This window comes from Xyrauchen texanus, chromosome 37 (assembly GCF_025860055.1).
Source record: "Xyrauchen texanus isolate HMW12.3.18 chromosome 37, RBS_HiC_50CHRs, whole genome shotgun sequence".
In the NCBI taxonomy this organism is placed as follows: Eukaryota; Metazoa; Chordata; class Actinopteri; order Cypriniformes; family Catostomidae; genus Xyrauchen; species Xyrauchen texanus.
Genome location: NC_068312.1, coordinates 27,664,043 through 27,682,310, shown reverse-complemented (window position 1 = coordinate 27,682,310; position 18,268 = coordinate 27,664,043). Strand labels below are relative to the sequence as shown.

The 18,268-nt window shown below is 36.8% G+C and overlaps 1 protein-coding gene across 1 annotated transcript in view; it reads left to right on the top strand.

The window, feature by feature from the left end:
- The first annotated feature begins 6,665 nt into the window (after positions 1-6,665).
- Positions 6,666-18,268, top strand: part of LOC127630528 (neurogenic locus notch homolog protein 2-like) — a 72,450-nt gene continuing 60,847 nt past the window's right edge. The window contains 1 exon segment of the mRNA XM_052108116.1: positions 6,666-6,982. Coding sequence (XP_051964076.1) covers positions 6,910-6,982 — 73 coding nt within the window. The 5' untranslated portion in view covers positions 6,666-6,909.

The window sequence follows — 18,268 nt, the reverse complement described above, 5'->3', positions numbered from 1 at the left end:
TCCCTGTAATAACTGCACTGTAAGTCGCTTTGGATAAAAGCGTCTGCTAAATGCATGAATGTAAATGTAAACTTTGGTCTTAACATGACCCCACAAACTCCCACAACAATATTCCTCCAAAAACACCCTGTTGTTGTCTTCAAACAGCTAATTAGTTTACCTGCAGGAGTGCTGACTATCTGTCAAGTAGGTGACTGCAGATGGCAGTATTAATAGTGTCCTGTCTAGATTAGCTGTGCTGCTGTGGAAGTTTATATTGCAGACGGAGGTGTGAATACCAGTCGTGCCAGTTCTAAGGCTGGATTTATGATACAATTTACCATTGGCAGGAAAAACCCCAGGCTCTTTACACTTTCCCCTTTGTCATGCACTCCTATATACCTATGTGTGTTTGTGCATACTGTCTTTAATACACAATAAGTCACTATATTTTTTATACATGTATTTTCAACACATCATTTTGTAATAAATGTAAACAAATGCAATCAAAAAAGTATTTTACTTGATTTTTTTATCACAACATATTTTTCCCTCTCACACTCACACACTGTTTGCCTTTTTTGCCTACACACTGAGGCTATGGACCATAGAGAATTAGTTTGACCTCAATGCACTCTTAAGCCTGTGGGACAGGCCTCAGAAATTCAAATGGCAGTTAATTTAGCATGAACTCTAAAACGATACACCATACCCTACAACTGTAAAGACAAATTTGTGATGGATCATCAGTCAACTGTTGTTGACTGTTCTAAACATTATGCCCTCATCACTAATGTGTCCACCACACGCAGACATTGACCTGGTGTTGGTAATGGTGACTTATGGGTGGAACGCTGTAGTCTCCGTTTCTCCACGTCTTTAGGTCAAGGCTCATAAACATGAGCGCTCTCCTTTTCCCACAGTGCTGTATAAATAGCCTTCTCACCGTGTATGTGATGGCTGGGTAGGCATCACACTCACAACAGCAAATTCCGCCCACCTGCCCCCGGCCAAATCCCAAGGTCTGCTTACAGGGTATGCACTATTCTCCCCCTTAAGAACCTCACGGCTTTAACTGCCAGCTCTCTCCTTACCCCGTCTCCCAGTAACTTCTCTACTGTCTTGGCCCCTCTGAGGACAAGTGTGGTTTCTGTGCCAGGCTGTGACACAAGGAGCCGCAAGCCGACCCAGAGCCAGACCACTGTGGAACGTTGAGAAGGGGTGAGGTCTACGCTGCAGTCATCAATGCACTCAAAGTGAACCTGATGCTTGAGAGTGTTTTCTGCATGCGAAGACGATGGCTCTTTTAAGTGCGAATTCTCACATTGCTTTTTTGGGCCCTGTAATTATTGGCCTATGACATTGCTTGTAAATGTTGAAGATTCAGTCGTTTAGCACTTAAAGGTAGCTCAATGCACATTATCAAAGACATTAAACAAGGACCTGATTTGTTAATGTCTTGTGTGCACAACTCATATCTGAACAAATGCACCAATTATATTCATGACAAATTTATCTTTGACTAAACTGAATGAATAAAATTGAAATATATTCAAGTTTTATTTTTATGTTTTTTAAAGATAGATATCTGAATTCAATTCGATGGAAATTTGAGTATTTGTTTGCAGATGTCCCTTGGTTTGATATTTTGTAATTTAATGCAATTGCATTTTTAAGTGTGACTTAATACTTTTAAGTGCCCAAATAAATTGTGGGTCCAATGTATAAGTACACTGTAAAAAGTTTCTGTAATTTTAACAGTAAAATACTGTAAAAATACTGCAGAAATAAAATGTTCATTGATTAATGAATAGTAACTGTAAAATATTCAGTAAAATTTGTAATATATTTTAAAAGACAATACAGTAGTTTTTACAATAAAATGTTGAAAAATCCAATTTCTTTAGATGTAAACAAAAGTATGATTTTCCTGTTTAATTAATGGTAAAATTTGATATTGTTTAAAGAGAGAGTACATGTACTTTTTACACTAAATTATTGTTAAAATTATAGTAAAAAAAAATATATATAAACAGGCGTTCCCAGAATTCTCTGCGTGACCTATTGCATTTCATTATATTTTATGGGAATGGTTGTATTTCTTCTTATTTTTAATATCATTTATGTACTTAAGGTTGTTCTGTTTTATATTTGATGTGGTTTAGTTAATATTTACTGCATTATTTAAATCTCACATGTGTTACCCTGATGGACACTGAGCACTGTCTCTACATGTTTATTGGTTATTGCTCCTGGTAGAGCCACTATTGATGAACATCATGTTATTATGTTCCCTTCTGTAGTTACTACAGTGATTAACAAATACCTTGTAAAGTAAAAAGCTGATTTTTATAGTTTCAGAAGGCTAATGTCAAGTTTATGAAATATTTTTACTGTAAATTTAACCGAATTTGTAATTGTTTTTTTACAGTGCCAGTGTGGTTATGTAAATTGCAACCATTTTTAACTGTAAAATGTACAGGTTTTTCTGGAAAGTTATTTACATCTTTGCTGTGTTTTTTACATAATTATCCTGGCAACTGGCACAGCTGGCAGTTTTTTTATTTTATTTTTTTAAAACAACAGGATTTTTTTTTTACAGTGTAGGAGTGTTTTTTTGCCTGTGATTGACAGTTTTTAGGGGAAAAAAAATATCCAGGGCCTTTTCCTGTTCTATGTTTTATTTTGGTTAAGCATTATTTATGTCGACATTGTCACTGTACAGGTAATCCATTGTGCTCAGGATCACACACACCTTAAATTCAAAAGAGGACTGTACATTTTCAGTTTTATGCGTGTCAGATTCATAACTTGCATTATACTGATGCAAATTAACGGCCTACTGCGTGTCACATGGCTCATCACAATACAACATTTTTACACTTATAAACTAAATTCCAATTCTGGAGAGAAGAAAGGCCTATTTTTAAAGACAAAACTATGCCTTGACTGCAAGTCACATGGCGACATTTATATTAGATTTTGAGCAATACAAATCATGCCTATTCTTTGTGAATGACAGTTCGCTTAACCACCTCTGTGTATGAATATGATGTGATGACCTCATGTGATGATGCATGCGAAAGTTATAATTTAATGTATGGAAATAATTTCCTTTTTTCAGAAATAATATAATTTTTGGATGATTAGATCGAAAATCCATGCTTTGTCTCTTCCGCACATCCCGTGTTGTCTTCAACTCCAGTTCTCTTCAGTAGGTTTGAGGTAAACATGGCAGAAAGGATTATACTTGGGGAGCTGATCATTTAATATTTTATGTATTTTGGAGTGATAGAGCAGATCTTAAAGGGTTAGTTAACCAAATAATGAAAACGCTGTCAACATATACTCACACTCATGTTGTTTCAAATCTATATGACTTACTTTCTTTCATGGTGAATGGCGACTCTGGTGACCCTAGTACTCTGCCTAACATCTCCTTATGTATTCAACAGAAGAAAGTCATACAAGTTTGGAACAACACGAGGGTGAGTAAATGTTGACAGAATTGACATTTATGGATATGCTATTCCTATAAGCCTGTGATCAACACCCTCTCGTCTTACGGCCACTGGTATAGATTTTCCCAGTGCTATAATGCGGAAGTGTAAAGAGGTCATGGGGAGAGAGTTAATCTACTACTTAATATACCCTCTTACTTCCTGTGCCCCCTCTCTCATTTCATTGCAACTGATCAAAAGATAGGTGATACTTCTATCTAATTTGGTTAGTGTGTCATCATCATATGTGGGCTCTGTGAATATGGCACAGCCTGGGTTTGTACCACTGCACTAAATATGTATGTATGTATTTACTGTATTTACGGGATGTATCTATATGTCTGTCTGACTGTCTGTCGTCCAACTCTTTCAAACTGGTAACTTCCTCCTACAATGTCAATGTTTTGGTGTAACGTGTAGTTTCCCACACTAAAAGAGTATAGGCAAAAGAGGCGGGTGTAAGTAACCAGTGATGAGGCAATCAGTCTTCTGATGCCACCTAGCCGCAATATATCATTGTTTTATCTTGCCCTCTTTGACATGTATGCCTACTAGGATAAATCATCCTCTGGATTGCAGGCCATTAAAAATTGTCCCAGCAGTTTCTATATGACCTCTGCCCTATCATGGCTACATTCAGTCACTTTGGTATTTTCATTTGCTGCCACAGTATGGAGTGTATCAAAATAAAATTGGTCAGTGAAATAATGTTTCAACTTTGAAAGCTTGTAAGAACTTTTAAGCCAATCTACAAGTATTTACTATAAGTACTGTTTCCAAAGCTTTTCCATTGATACCTCCCCCCCTCATATTGTAATTTGAGTTAAAATGCAAGGAGTTATAGTGTTTATTTCTTCTCCTTCCTATAGACAAGGTACTTCAGATTCAGATCAGACACTTTAATTTAATCAAAAAGTTGAGTAGAGTTTTACAAGTCGATTCAGCTGACATTTTGCACAGATATTGTTTTTGCTGAGCGAGCATAATCAGCAGCAAAAATGGCACACCCATAAGTTGAAACTGCTGTTTTTTCTGGGACTTTAAGGGAAATTCCTGAAAATTAGTAATAAATTAGAACTGCTCTGTGTTTTGAAGATATAATTAACCGGTCCTTTTCTTGAGTTAATGGGAAATTAATTGAAAGAAGTCGGCCAAGATCATAAAATAAACATCAGTTACTCTATATTAATATCACTAGAGTAGTACTTAATTATCACATAATATGTGAAGCTAAAAAGTACATTATCTTTATGGACCTTACTAAGACTCACAAAACTTCTGGTCAGGCAAATGGGGAAAAACATTTTCCGAAAAACATATGCCACTGTGGAGAAAAAGATTTACGGCAGTCAACTAGAGTAACCAAACTGGACCCCCTACAGTGAGACTGGGAGGGTTCATTTGTTCTTTTCAACGTAGTCTTTCATCAAAAAGGACTCGAGGAGTTGAACAAAAAAGGGATTGATTTGTTTATTTTGCCTTTACAACACAAGCCCATTAATGTGACATTTTAAACAATGGAGTCCCTCAGCTACATCTTTGAAGATAGCAGGGCTGATGGTACCTGAGTCATGTCATATTTGTGCTGTAATGTTTTGATGTGGGGTAGATGGAAAGAATCGAGGAAGGACAACAACTGGAGCCTTTTTCAGTCTGAAATAATATTTCCATGTGAGCAGGTGACAATAGCTGTTTGATCATGTTTGTTAGGACAAAGGACTCTTAAAACCTTTGAATTGTATATATGTTCTATGTACAGGTGTTGTTAGCTGTTACCTTTGTGCATTTAATGGCAATATGAAATGAGCCTTCCAGTAAGATTATGTTAAATTACTCAAAATATGTCCACATCTCTAGAGTAGTATGCACACACAAATATGTTTTAGCTCTGGATAGCAAATACTACCTTGCAAATCTTTTCTCACGTAGGTCTGCTCCATTGTAAAGGGATAGTTCACAAAAATGGTAAATTCTCTACTCACACTCATGCCAACATAGATATGAAAAACTTTCTTCTGCTGAATACAAACAAAGATTTTTTGAAGAATGTTTTAGCTCTGTAGGTCCATAAGTAAATGGGTAAATGTCAATAAGTAAATGGGTAAATGTAAATAAGTAAATGGGCACATTTTTTATGAAGCTCTAAAAAGCACATAAATGCAGCATAAAAGTAATCCATACAACTCCAGTGGTTAAAACCATGTCTCCTGAAGAGATGAGCTACAGATCAAAATGTAAGTCCTTTTTTACTATAAATTCTCATCCTTGCCCAGTATGTGGCAATATGGACAAAGAACATGAATCACTAAAATCAAAAGAAGAATGTGTAAATGAAAATGAAAGAGGAGATTGATAGTAAAAAAAAAAATATATATATATATATATATATATATATATATATATATATATATATATATATATATATATATATATATATATATATATATGTATAAAAACTAAATATTGATTCTTTACTTACACTTATCAAATCACTTCTGAAGATGTGGATTTAACCACTAGAGTCGTATAGATTACTTTTATGCTGCCTTTATATGCTTTTGGAGCTTAAAAATGTTGGTCACTATTCACTTGTATTGTGAGGACCTACAGAGCTGAGAAATTCTTCTCAAAATCTTCGTTCGAGTTCAACAGAATAAAAGAAAGTCAAACACATCTGGGTTGGCACGAGTGTGAATAAATGATGAGAGTATTTTCATTTTTTGGCGAACTATCTCTTTAACTAAATTTTTAAGGGGAAAAAAACACCCACACAATTTTGTTTTCTATGTCCTACATATGATAAGGCATAAAATGACAAGGAATCGACAGATACATCTTCCTAAATCAAATCCACAGTGAGAGGGGTGGTATTTAACGAGGTAACCTCAACGGGTGGAGGGGAAAAGTAACAACGTGTTAAATCATTCTTGGCTTTGCGAAGTTGAGAATAAGTGAAAATTCCTCCGCCACGGAGAGAAAAATAAAACCACGCGTTGGTACTAATTCTAGTGTTCTCCCAAAACGCGCTCATAGTTATATATACAAAATATATACTGTAATTATCTACAATCGAGAGTTGGCCCATAGGAAGTACATATTTGAGAAGCCTTTAATTTATGGACGCATCACAGACTACATAGATCCACCCGTTGGTTCGCGGAAGAACACCACAATCTGCGACTTCAGTGACTGTGAAGAAAAGAAGCGAGAAGTTCCGAAAGTTTGGTCAGCGCTGCGCGAAGACAAAACTACACGGATTTATGAGGTCAAACAGGAGTCTCTGACTAAAAAAAAGACAACTCATATATTGAATATAAAACGTTTTCAGACTCGTTCGTTCTTTTCAAGATCATTTTTAGATCCGTTGTCCTTTAACCTGAGACAGAGCACAGCCTCGCGCTGGTAACTCTATGTGGATTTTACCAAAAATATGGGCCAAATACCCGGCGTCTCTTCGGGAAAAGTAATCTTCCTCGCTATTTGCTGCCTTAAATTATCATACGGTAAGTCATTTTTCATGGTTAATGTTCTAAATAGCCATTAGCCGTGATTACGCATCTGTACGGCTGTCTGAAGCATCCGTGCTCACGTTTCAGTTCTGCATGGTCTCGAATGGCGTGAGTCAACTTCATCTTTGAGCTCATTTAATTTTGAATGCGTTTAATTTTCTGTCTTTTAGAAAGCACTCATTGGCGCGATGCACCCGAAGCAACTTTGTATTTCCCCCTGCTTGCCACTTGTTAGCTTTAGCTAGCGCAGACTTCTGGTCTGAAACCTGAGCATAAATCATATTTTAAAACATGTATTTAATAAATAAAGCAATATTCTGTGATATATGTCGTACAGATATTTTGTATGAACTTTAAACCCCATCAGGTCTTTTTTTTTTTCATGAGTGGACCTCATGTCTTCGGCGCCGCTGCCCAGATGTGAATGAGTTGGTGCGGATGAAATCTGCTACAGCTCTCAATATGTGTGAGAGGAATTCAAAATGGACACGGCTGAGAGAAAACATATATGGACTTTTTAGTGTGTTTCTATGTGTATGTGTGGCTGCCTGGGTTTAGACCGTCGATGGAAAAGTGCATATACTTTTTTCACTCGATGAGCAATGCGAAAATCAAACGTAACCGAATGAAAGAGTAACCAAGAGTTGTTTTTCCCTCAAGAGGATGTGTTTTTTATACATGTATTCTCGCACTGAGTGTAGAGCGTGAACCTTTTTTGTAAAGTCTGGCATTTTGTCTTTTAGTTCAGCAGGGCCGAAGCATTACCCATCTGACGGCTGTTTATTTATACTCAGCAGCTCATCTCAGCAGGCTTCACACACAAAGGGTGCCAGTTGTTGGATTCGCGAGTCGAACACGGTCACATATGACTTCTATTCAACACGCTTTAGTCAGACCCAGTCCCTCCAGAATAGTGGAGCCTTACAAAAGAAAACAAGACAATATAGAATGACTGCAGGCTCGGCAAGAAGAGAGAGGAATGCTGCTGTTGGTGTTTCACATTCCACTCTCTCTCTCTCTCTCTCTCCCCCTTGCCTTTCTCGTACTCTCTCATACAATACATACAATGTTGCCAAAGCTAGTGGTAATTTTTATGGCAGTAAAGCAAAATTGACCAATGTAGCATAAATCAGAATGAATTAAAAAAAGGTGTTTAGAAAGCAAGAACACTGATAGTAAATGAATAAATAAAAAGTAATTTGGAACAGGTTGTTTGGTTGTTTCTCAGATTGTAGAAGGCAGTCACATATTTGGCTGTCATCCTGAAGCATTCCTCATTCTCTCCCAATGAGAGGGGCAGTTTGTCTTCATTACTATAATTTCAGAAAATCTGCAACTTTCGTAAAGCATCCTTGCTGACTGTTTTCATGTGTGGTGCACTGAGACCTGAAAAGCATCTCTCTTTCTCTCTCTCTCTCTCTCTCTCTCTCTCTCGCTCTCTCTATCTATCATACACATGTTTACAAAGCTGCAGCTTGCTTGTTGTGTCTCACAGATGATGTTTCTTCTATTTCCTCTGTATTGAGTATCATTCCTTGTGGTGGGATTGATTTCTCTGTATTCATGCAGGCACACGACATCACATCACCCTAATTGTTTAGGATGCCACAAGTCACATTTATTTACTTATATCAGCTGCTACAGCGTGTGCAATATAAAGTTGGACCATTGTTCTCGCCTGCAAGCGGCACGGTGCTCGGACACGGTTGTGACCCGCTGCTGCTCTCTAGTGTGAAATGTGGTTTAGCTTCTGCAAACTCCCACTTTTCAAACACAACGGGCTGTTTGTGGAATGGCCCACGGTTGTGCATATCTCAGAGATGCCCGCTTTCCACCTGTTGCTGCGGTGGAGGGTTCAATCGATCATTATTCCAATCGGTATAAGTTAAGCATATTTAGTGTGTTTTGCATGTTTAAACCTCAAGTATTAAAGACCAAAACTCCATAGCTGGGTGGTTGGCACTTTTGTTTGAAAATTTTGCGGGAGGCCAGAAAGCAGTGAGACACTCAAGCTTGTTAAATCCATGGATTAAAATCCTTGTGTCTCCGCTGCTGAGCATGTTAACAAATGATGTGGGAATTAAGACATTCTGCATTCCTGCCATGGCAGTATGCTAAGCTTAGCACCAACACACTCAGCCACATGCACAGTGCAAGTATTGTGTGTGTGCTTACAAGCTTTATAGGCATGATCTGAGAACACTACTGTGTCATGCAGCCTCATTTCCTTTTAGGTGCTGCTGACGATGTGTATCAGAAAGGTTTGATGACAGTAAAGTGCAATTGATTTTGTCTGTATTGGACATGTGAAATATCACACGCATAATGAGAAATTAAAACATGAAAGAGGCCAGTGAATGTGTTGAAAAGAGAAAGTGTTTTATCTGATTGCTTAGAATACAACCAGTTCTCAGGGTCACAAATGTCAGAGACACTTTCATTGGAATGCATTTACCCTTGAGGATTAGCAAGGTGTCCTCCCAAACTAGACGCAGCCTGTTATTAAACAATCAGGGTGCTTTCTAGCACCACATGATGTTCAGATTGAATGAACAGCACTGAAAACCTCCCTTCGTGTTTATGTTATCAGTTCTGCCTGGAATTTTGCCCCTCTGTCTCATTACAGATGGGTGGGGGGTGGTGTTATTGTTTGTTGCCATGTCAACGTTTAACAGAATAGAGAGCACTTGTCTCATGAACTGAAATGCAAGGAAATGGGGTTACTTCCTCACTCAGCGTGAACAACTTCCTTCTGCTGTCCAGCTTGGAAGCGAGCCAATGCATACAAATCTCTTCTGACTTTTGCTCTCGCTCTATTGAGTATTTTCAACTCAACCCAGCCCTCTCAGATTCTCATAATTACTTCCCCATCTCTCTCAGCAGCTATTATCTCTCAGAGAGACAGAGACACACACGAGCAGAGATCTCCCCTTGGGCTCGAGGTTTTGTCACAGGGATAAGGCAGCACTTTCAAACAAGCAGGCAAGCAGCAAGACTTACAGCTGCAAACCAGCTGCTCTGTGCTAGCGCGTTGACACTTAAATTCTGCCTGATTCCCCTCAGGAAGGAGAAACAGATTTTTTTGGAAATGCTCCTTGACGTTGACCTTATTAGTGGTGCTTTTTAAGGCAAGCATTATTATTACGCTTGCTCATACTTAAGATTAGTGTCTTGAACAAACTTTTGCCTTTGCCTAAGAATTAATCTAGCATAACTTGCCTCGCTATGGACATTCATGTGGCTTTTGTGCTATTACATTTCTAATTGATTGAACGATTTTGACCTTGTGAATGACGAAACAGATATAAAATGGCACAAAATCCTAGCATCGTATTTTTAAACGTATTTTAAAAAGCTTTTTTTTGTTTTTGTTGTTGCTGTAATTTCTGATGAGCTTCGTCAAAGGCAGATCAAATATTCTTCAAGGAATTTTCCAGGTTCAATATAAGTTAAGCTCTCGTATTGTACAGAATTTGTGGCATAATGTTTATTGCCACAAACATTTATTTTGACTTGTCCCTCCTTTTCTTTAAAAAAAGCAAAAATCTTTGTTAGGCACTTACAATGGAAGTTAATGGGGCCAATTTGAAAACATTAAAATACTCACTGTTTCAAAAGCATAGCCAGAATATGTAAACAATATGAGTGTTAACGTGATTTTAGTTTGATAAAATTGCTTAATTGTCAAACCTGTGTAAAGTTATATTCAATTTTACAACTTTGTTATCATGGCAACATAACTCCTTAAACCCTAAAACCCTTAATTGACTGTAAAAACAACGATTTTAACAACTTTACAGCTAAAATATTACACAAGTTTTAACAGAAGATTTATTGTAAGTGCTTTTATCAAATGATAAACTTCGTATTTCTGCCTTTAAACTCTCTAAAAATTGGCCCTATTCTTTTAAGAAATATTCCTTTAATGTAACCTGCATGTTAGGGCTAGGTGATACGTAAAAAATATTTTATGTAATTCCAATTACATCGTTAACCCACCTGACACATAAAAAACACATCCTCTTGAGGAAAAACAACTCTTGGAATTTTTTTGCTTTATTGATTTTGCTTTAAAAATGTAATTAATTTATTGAAACACACATTTTTTTATAGACATTTCTAAAATTCAAATGGCACTTTAAACTAAATTAAAAAAGCATTAAAATAACAAAGGGTTCAAAACAATCTTATTTAACCACCTCCCCAAATCCAAACATTAACCATATCCAACGGCCCCATTTGCCATCACGCAAGAATCCGTCAATGACACCATGTGGAAAATTACTAAGAGCCTACAGATTAAGAACTAAAGGCAATTATAAATGTAAAAACTATAATAATCATAATAAATAAGCCTAATATATTCCATTGTGTTTCCAAAATAATGCTGCCAAATCTGTGTTCTTATCGAATGTGTATGTATTGGGTTTTGGTAATACAGTTAATGCTGCCTAAAGAAAAGAAAATAGAACTCAATTGTAGGTTCGAGGTGAATGTGTCTTATATTACTTTATGATTTATTCACTTTTGTCTTTGTTACTTTAATACAAATATATATTACTTAACCTGCAGACAGAGTTGCATTCACAATGCATGCTAACCACATGGAATAAAGTGAACTATAGTCTAGAAGTTGACCGATATAATATTTTGCCGATACGATATTGTGGCAGGGCGGAGGGCGGGGCCGGGACGGGATCGTACACACCCGGTCCCGTATTAGGCTAATCAAGCCTCTGAGGTATAAAGGTCGACTGCAGAGGGTTGTGCGGGAGAGAGAGATCATTTACGGACATGTATTAGGCTTTTTGTAAACAAATACTAATGGTGAAAATAATAATAATATTAATAATAAATTGTTATTAATATTATTATTATTGACTATTAAGTTTGATTTGAAATACAACAGTAATATATTTAAGTTGTGCACTTTTTAAACCCTCACGCTTTTATTTTTATATTCCATATAAACTCTACAGGAAGTCCTGTATGTGTCTGTTTGTAGACAAGTTCACAGTTGTTTAATTCGCTTCTTATTCAAATTATGGTCAAATGCACCTCCGGTGCCGTTCTAAATGCATATTATAAGTGAACAGAACTATTGAGTATCTACATCTGAGATGTTGTTCGTGAGTAGCGCTCAAATATTGCGCAATGCACAAAGGCTAAAAATAGCCTTGAGTGTGTGTTTAAACAGAGCATTTTATATATTTACTTATTAAACAGCGTTTTGTGATTCACAGAGCTATTGAGCTATATACGTCTTCAAGTGGCTGACCACTTCACTTCTGGTGAGGGGTCTTTAATGTGAAACTAGGGCAAACTAGTGAATTGCAATGTCTTTTTTTTAATGCTTCTATAAAATTCAGTGATATTTATGTTTGTAATTTGAGCGCTGTTATGCTCGTTTAAATTTGTTCTGGGAGCACTATGTGTGTGTATGTGTTCCTCCCTCATGACTTGGATCTATAAGATATTGTTTAAAAGTATCAATAAATCTGCTTTTCCGGAAAAAGTGCAAGTTTGTGTTTAACTTATTTGCTTTGAAAACTCAATGCAGGCTTTGGATTTTTAGGACAGCAGTATTTCAGAATGACCAGGGCAACAATTCAGTTGTGATGATTGATCTGCCGGTTTGTCCAGTTATGAATTTAATTCTTTTTCACATGATTTTTTTGATGTGCATCATGTATTCCTATTAAATTCAATAGGATTTTATTCGGTAAATGAGTTTCCTTCATAGTTTATGCTCATTTCTTCTTATTAAATAAATAATTTATCCACCTCAAGTGAGCGTATACGTTTTTCCATGTGGATTTTGGAGATTTTTATTCACATCTTGTTGTTTCCATCCAGCAGATATTATGCAATACCCTAAAATGCACATAAAAAAACGTTAATGGTAACATAGCTATTGACGGCTTTTCTTTTGTCTGTTCTTAAAAATATAATAAAGTGTGTTTCTTCAAGCGCATGTCTTTGTGACTAATAGGAATTACCAGGCTCAGTATCGGCTCTGATACTGAAGCTTTTAGACGGTCCGACAAGCCTGATCCAAATCGATACCGTGTGTTAGTCATGTTCGTTACTGTCACCATAAGAACACCATTAAAAGCGGTTCATATGACTTGTTTATTTTATTCAAAGCCACTTGAAGACATGTGATAGCTCTGTGAATCACAACAGGCTGTGTTTAATAAGTAAATACATAGTATGCCCAGCGCCAAAATTTGAATAAGAAGCATATTAAACTACTTGCCTACAAACAGACACATACAGGACTTTCTGGAGAGTTTAGAATGTCAAAATAAAAGCGCGAGGGTTTAAAAATGCACAATTTAAATATATTACTGTTGTATTTAAAATTTAAATGAAAAGTAAATAATAATAATATTAATAACAATTTATTATTATTGTCATCATTAGTATTTTTTTTTTTTTAAATTTATAACAATATTTATGTTGAACTGGTTCCATAAAATAACTGTGAATGAAAAGTGGACTGATGTCTTACAATTAAATTGAACAAAATTCTGAATCGGAGATCTGAATCCTTTAAAGTCCAGATGCAAGTTGAAAAAGTTTTGGAAAAAAAATAAAGAAATTAAAAAATAAAAATAAAACACTGGTTTCTTTTCTACTGATAACATATACTGGAATTACTGTTAATTTTGCGGTTACATTATCCTGAATACTAGTTAATAATAAAGTATTTCGTAATAAGCTAAATATTTATATTAAAATAATGTGTAGTTAGAGGTTTGTGTTTATTTACATATTAAAGATTACTCCCAATTAGTTCCACACAATAATGTAAAGATATTCTAAACTGATTATGCAAAAAAACAACACTGGTATCGGGATCTGAATCGGCCAATACTGAGATTTCTGATATCGGATCGAAAGAGAAAAAGTGGGATCGGTGCATCCTAGTGACTTACAGCATTTCTTATCATGTGTCACTCCAGACGTCTTGCAGCAGGTCGCCTGCCTGTTGCGGGTAGATGAGCAAAATTCCCACGAATGAAATACATTTGGGCGAGGAGCTTGTGAACTGGATTCAGCCTCGTCGCATTTGGAGTGTGGCGGTGCTAGTTTAACACCCTGATCACTGTTTAATATATTTGGTGACTTCCCAGATCCATGGTTTTGCCATTTCTCGGTATTGTCGATCATTCCTGTTCAGAATTGCATGGGGATCTTTATAAGAAATCATCGATATCTGATAACTTCGTCCTATCGCCCAGCACTACTGCATGTGTCTGACTGTTATAGAGTAGGGTAAAGAATGCATTTTTTGTGTTCGTAGGTGTAATAATGTGAGGCTTTATTTATTTCACAACTGTTATATTTATTCAAGGGAAATTCCCTCCAGCCCTGCGAAGCTCAAGATCTAATTCAAGACAGATCCCATTCCTGCATTTAGTGAGGATAAAAAGTCATGGGATTGCTTTTTATTGAAGACAGGTTTAAGTTGGCTATAATACGTACACCCACAGGATCAGTGCCAATAAATACACCCACACGCACTCGCACATTTGAATTCTTGTGTGCACATTTATTAGATTATGAATCAACTGTGTAGATTTGTTGTAACTTTATTACCGGTGCTGAGAAAGTCATGCACTCACCATTTCACATCTGGTAACGTCACTGTTGGAGCTAAGCTAGAGAGAGAGAGAGAGAGAGAGAGAGAGAGAGAGAGAAAGAGAAAGAGACAGAATGAGAAAGACAGAATAGAATATGGGAACTCGAGATGAATAAAGACTAAGAGGAGTCACAGAACAGTGTGTTGAGACTCCTAGCAGCACTGAGTGTGGATTGTGTTACGGTTCCCCTCTGTTCTAAGTTAGAGCTCCACACCTACATGTGCTCATCAGCGGGGATCACAGCTCACCCCCAACACAATCCATCTAATCCCTTTTGCCTTTCCTCCCTTTCTTTTATCACTCTCTCCAGCTTTTCACTTCTCTCCTTCCCGTTGTTTTTCCATCTCATCACTCCCTCTCTACCTCTCTATTGCTCCAATTCTATGGATGCATCCATGCATTCCTCCCTTCATTCCTCAGATAACTTTAGGGAGTAGATTGAATGTGTTAACAAAAGAGGAGAGAATATATATTTATTTTTAACAATTCAGTGTGAATTGATTCTTATAATAATTCCACTTTGGTTCTTGAAACTACTTTTTTACTAGGTTCCTCCCTCATTTTCATTTTATTCAGAAGGAGGGGTAGATCCATCCATCTGTCTAACAATCTACTTGTTTATTTATTTCTCAAAGAATAGATAAAATAGAGTAGTTTGGGGTTTAACAAAAGGGGAGATGAAATATGTTTTTAGGGCTCACTAGCTAGATACTAACTAGGTACAACTAGGTAGGTACTAGGGTTGCACAGTAGACCGGTGCTAGGTATTATCGCGATACTGATGCATCAAAACACTGGTGGTATTTTACGGTAGTACCTTAAGTTATGTTGTGTGTGCGGTAGTAAGTATTATTTTCGCTAAAACCTTCATTTGAATCAGACCTATGTCTGCAATAACATAAAAAATATAGTCTTTTTGAGTGGTGTCCCCTTTACGCAGTGCCCTATAAGAGTGCAAAATACTGTTTAGAATTTGCCCCATTTATGGTATTGATTATTTTCAATGAGTGGTTTTCCCATGCTTCAAACACACGTCTGAATCCTAGTGTGTTAATTTGGCAGTCGTGTATCCTAATGGTATCCTAATATGGATTTAATAAAACTTTGGAGAGTGAGATGCTTTTTACACATCACGGTTCACGTAGCGAGATTTTGAATTATTTTTGGTTTTGGCTGAGTAGACGGCAGATGGGTTATAACTACACATTGTCACATTAACAACCAGTCAGTATTGACTTATTTACATTATTAATTTGCAATTTAAGTTCATTTTTCCATATAAATAGTGACAACACAAAACAAAACCATAGCAGGGCAACACAATTCTACTAAAATATTAAGTTTTTGCCCATCCATCCATACATTATTTTCTCAACAAACTATAAATGTGTAGGGAGTAATTTGGTAGTTAAGCAAAGGAGAGAGGAGATACAGCTCTGGATAAAAGAGAAGCGAAGAAAAAGAGACCACTGCAAAATGATCAGTTTCTCTGGATTTACTATTTATAGGTATACGTTTGAGTAAAATTTACATTTTTGTTTTATTCTATAAAGTACTGGCAACATTTCTCCCAAATTTCAAATAAAAATATTATCATTTAGACTGCAGTGGTTCTCAACCCTGTTCTTGGAGGCCCCAACACTACACATTTTGGAAATCTCCCTAATCAAATACACCTGATTCAACTCATCAGCTCGTTAGTGGAGACTCCAAGACTTGAATTGTGTGTTTGGGCATTCCAAATCTGGAAGAAATGCGGAGAAAAAAAAAAAAAAAAAACGTATATGGACTTGTTTTCTTTGCATTGTTCAAGGTCTGAAAACACTGCATCTTTTTTTGTTATTTTGATATTTTCTATATTTTGTCATTGTCTAAAAATAAATGCTATAAATGACAATATTTTTTATTTGAAATTTGGGGGAAATGTTGTCAATACTTTATAGAATAAAACAAAAAAAATAATTTTACTCAAACACATACTTATAAATAGTAAATCCAGAAAACTGATAATTTTGCATTGGTCACTTAATTGTTTCCAGAGCTGTATGTTTGTTTTTAACAAATAAGTGTGAATTGCTTCTCTTAATTATTCCTATTATGAGCCTCCCACTTCTCTTTCTTTGGTTTCTCTCCTCTGTTTCTCACCTTGTCCTCACAGTTGCCTCTTGCTCTTCTCCTTCACACCTCAGGGGAAGAGTGGGCATCATGTGAAATGTGAAAAAATTAAGGCAAAATGTTTAGCAGTTGGTTAATCACAGTTGGGCTCCTCTAAATAGAGTTTGTGTGATAGAATTTGGCTGTTGTTTGCTTGCGAGGAAATTCACAGTAAACAGACATAGTGAAGTTGTCTTGTGAAGAGTGGAGGCTAGCTTGATCCTTGATCAGTGATGCAATGAATCATCCTAACTGTAATCCAGAATGTGGATAGCTGCAGGTGTGTTATCTTCCAGGGTATGTGGTGCATGTTTCACGCCAGATGTATCATAAGCATGTTGTTTTTAAACCCGGTTTAGATGTACATGAGCTAAGGAGATTTAAAAAGTGGTACAAGTTTTAAAGACGCCTCTTTGCTAAAGCTGTAAGTGAAAAGGAACAGTTAGGTTAAAGTGAAAAAGTGGTAATTTGTGACAGCCTGTTCCAAAATCCTTTTAAGATCTTCCCCTCCGGCTGTTTGATGGGCCATATAGGGAGCTTGTTAGACCAGTAAGTGCCAAGCTTCTCTCTCTGTCTGTGCATGCCGCTCCCTTTTATTGTCTCTCGTCTGTCTAATTTTCTCTTCATCATGATTGACTTTGCGCATGAGAATTTGTGATCATACTCTTAAAAAAGTATAGTTCTCACAAAAAACCCTAATGTTGTTAACTTGATGACTTTCTTTATTGTGTGGAACACAAAAGATGTTTGGCTGAATGTTAGCCTCAGTCACCATTACTTTCATTGCATTTCTTTTCCGTACTGTTAAAGTGAATGGTGACTCTGGCCTTCGTGGAAACATCCTTAAAAAATACCTCACCTGCACAATGCTCTGTGTCACAATCTTGACTAGAATAATTTTCCTCATGCTGCGTTCACACCGGACGCGAATAGCACGTCAGGCGCGAGTGATTTCAATGGTATGTCAATGCAAAGACGCATTACGCGCGTAAAAAATTCCTGCGGCGCGAATGAGGCGTAGAGGGCGGCGCGGTAGACGCGAATACGCCTCATTCACGTGAATGGCGCGAATTGAGCGTCTGGCGTGTTACGCGCGAATGGTGCATTTTGTGCATTCATGCGTTTGACGCGAATTCACGTCTGCCGCCCGAGTTGAAAAATCTGAACTTTGGCGTCAATTCGCGCCGCATTAACCAATCAGGAGCCTAGCTGCCAGCTGTCACTCAGGAGGTAAAGTGACGTAAACTCCCGCTCGGAATCTTTCATTCCAAAATCACTGACAGCTAACTTATGGAGGAAAAATTCATTCTTGCTGTAAGCAGTCACCCAGAATTGTACGATTCCACTTCATATTTTTACAGAGACAGGAACAAAAAAGGACCTCGCTTGGAAGAGGGTCAGTGAGGCGATTGGGCAACCTGGTAAGTTGTAAATACAAATTAATCTTTAATATTTGTCCACTTCTTTACGATAGAAA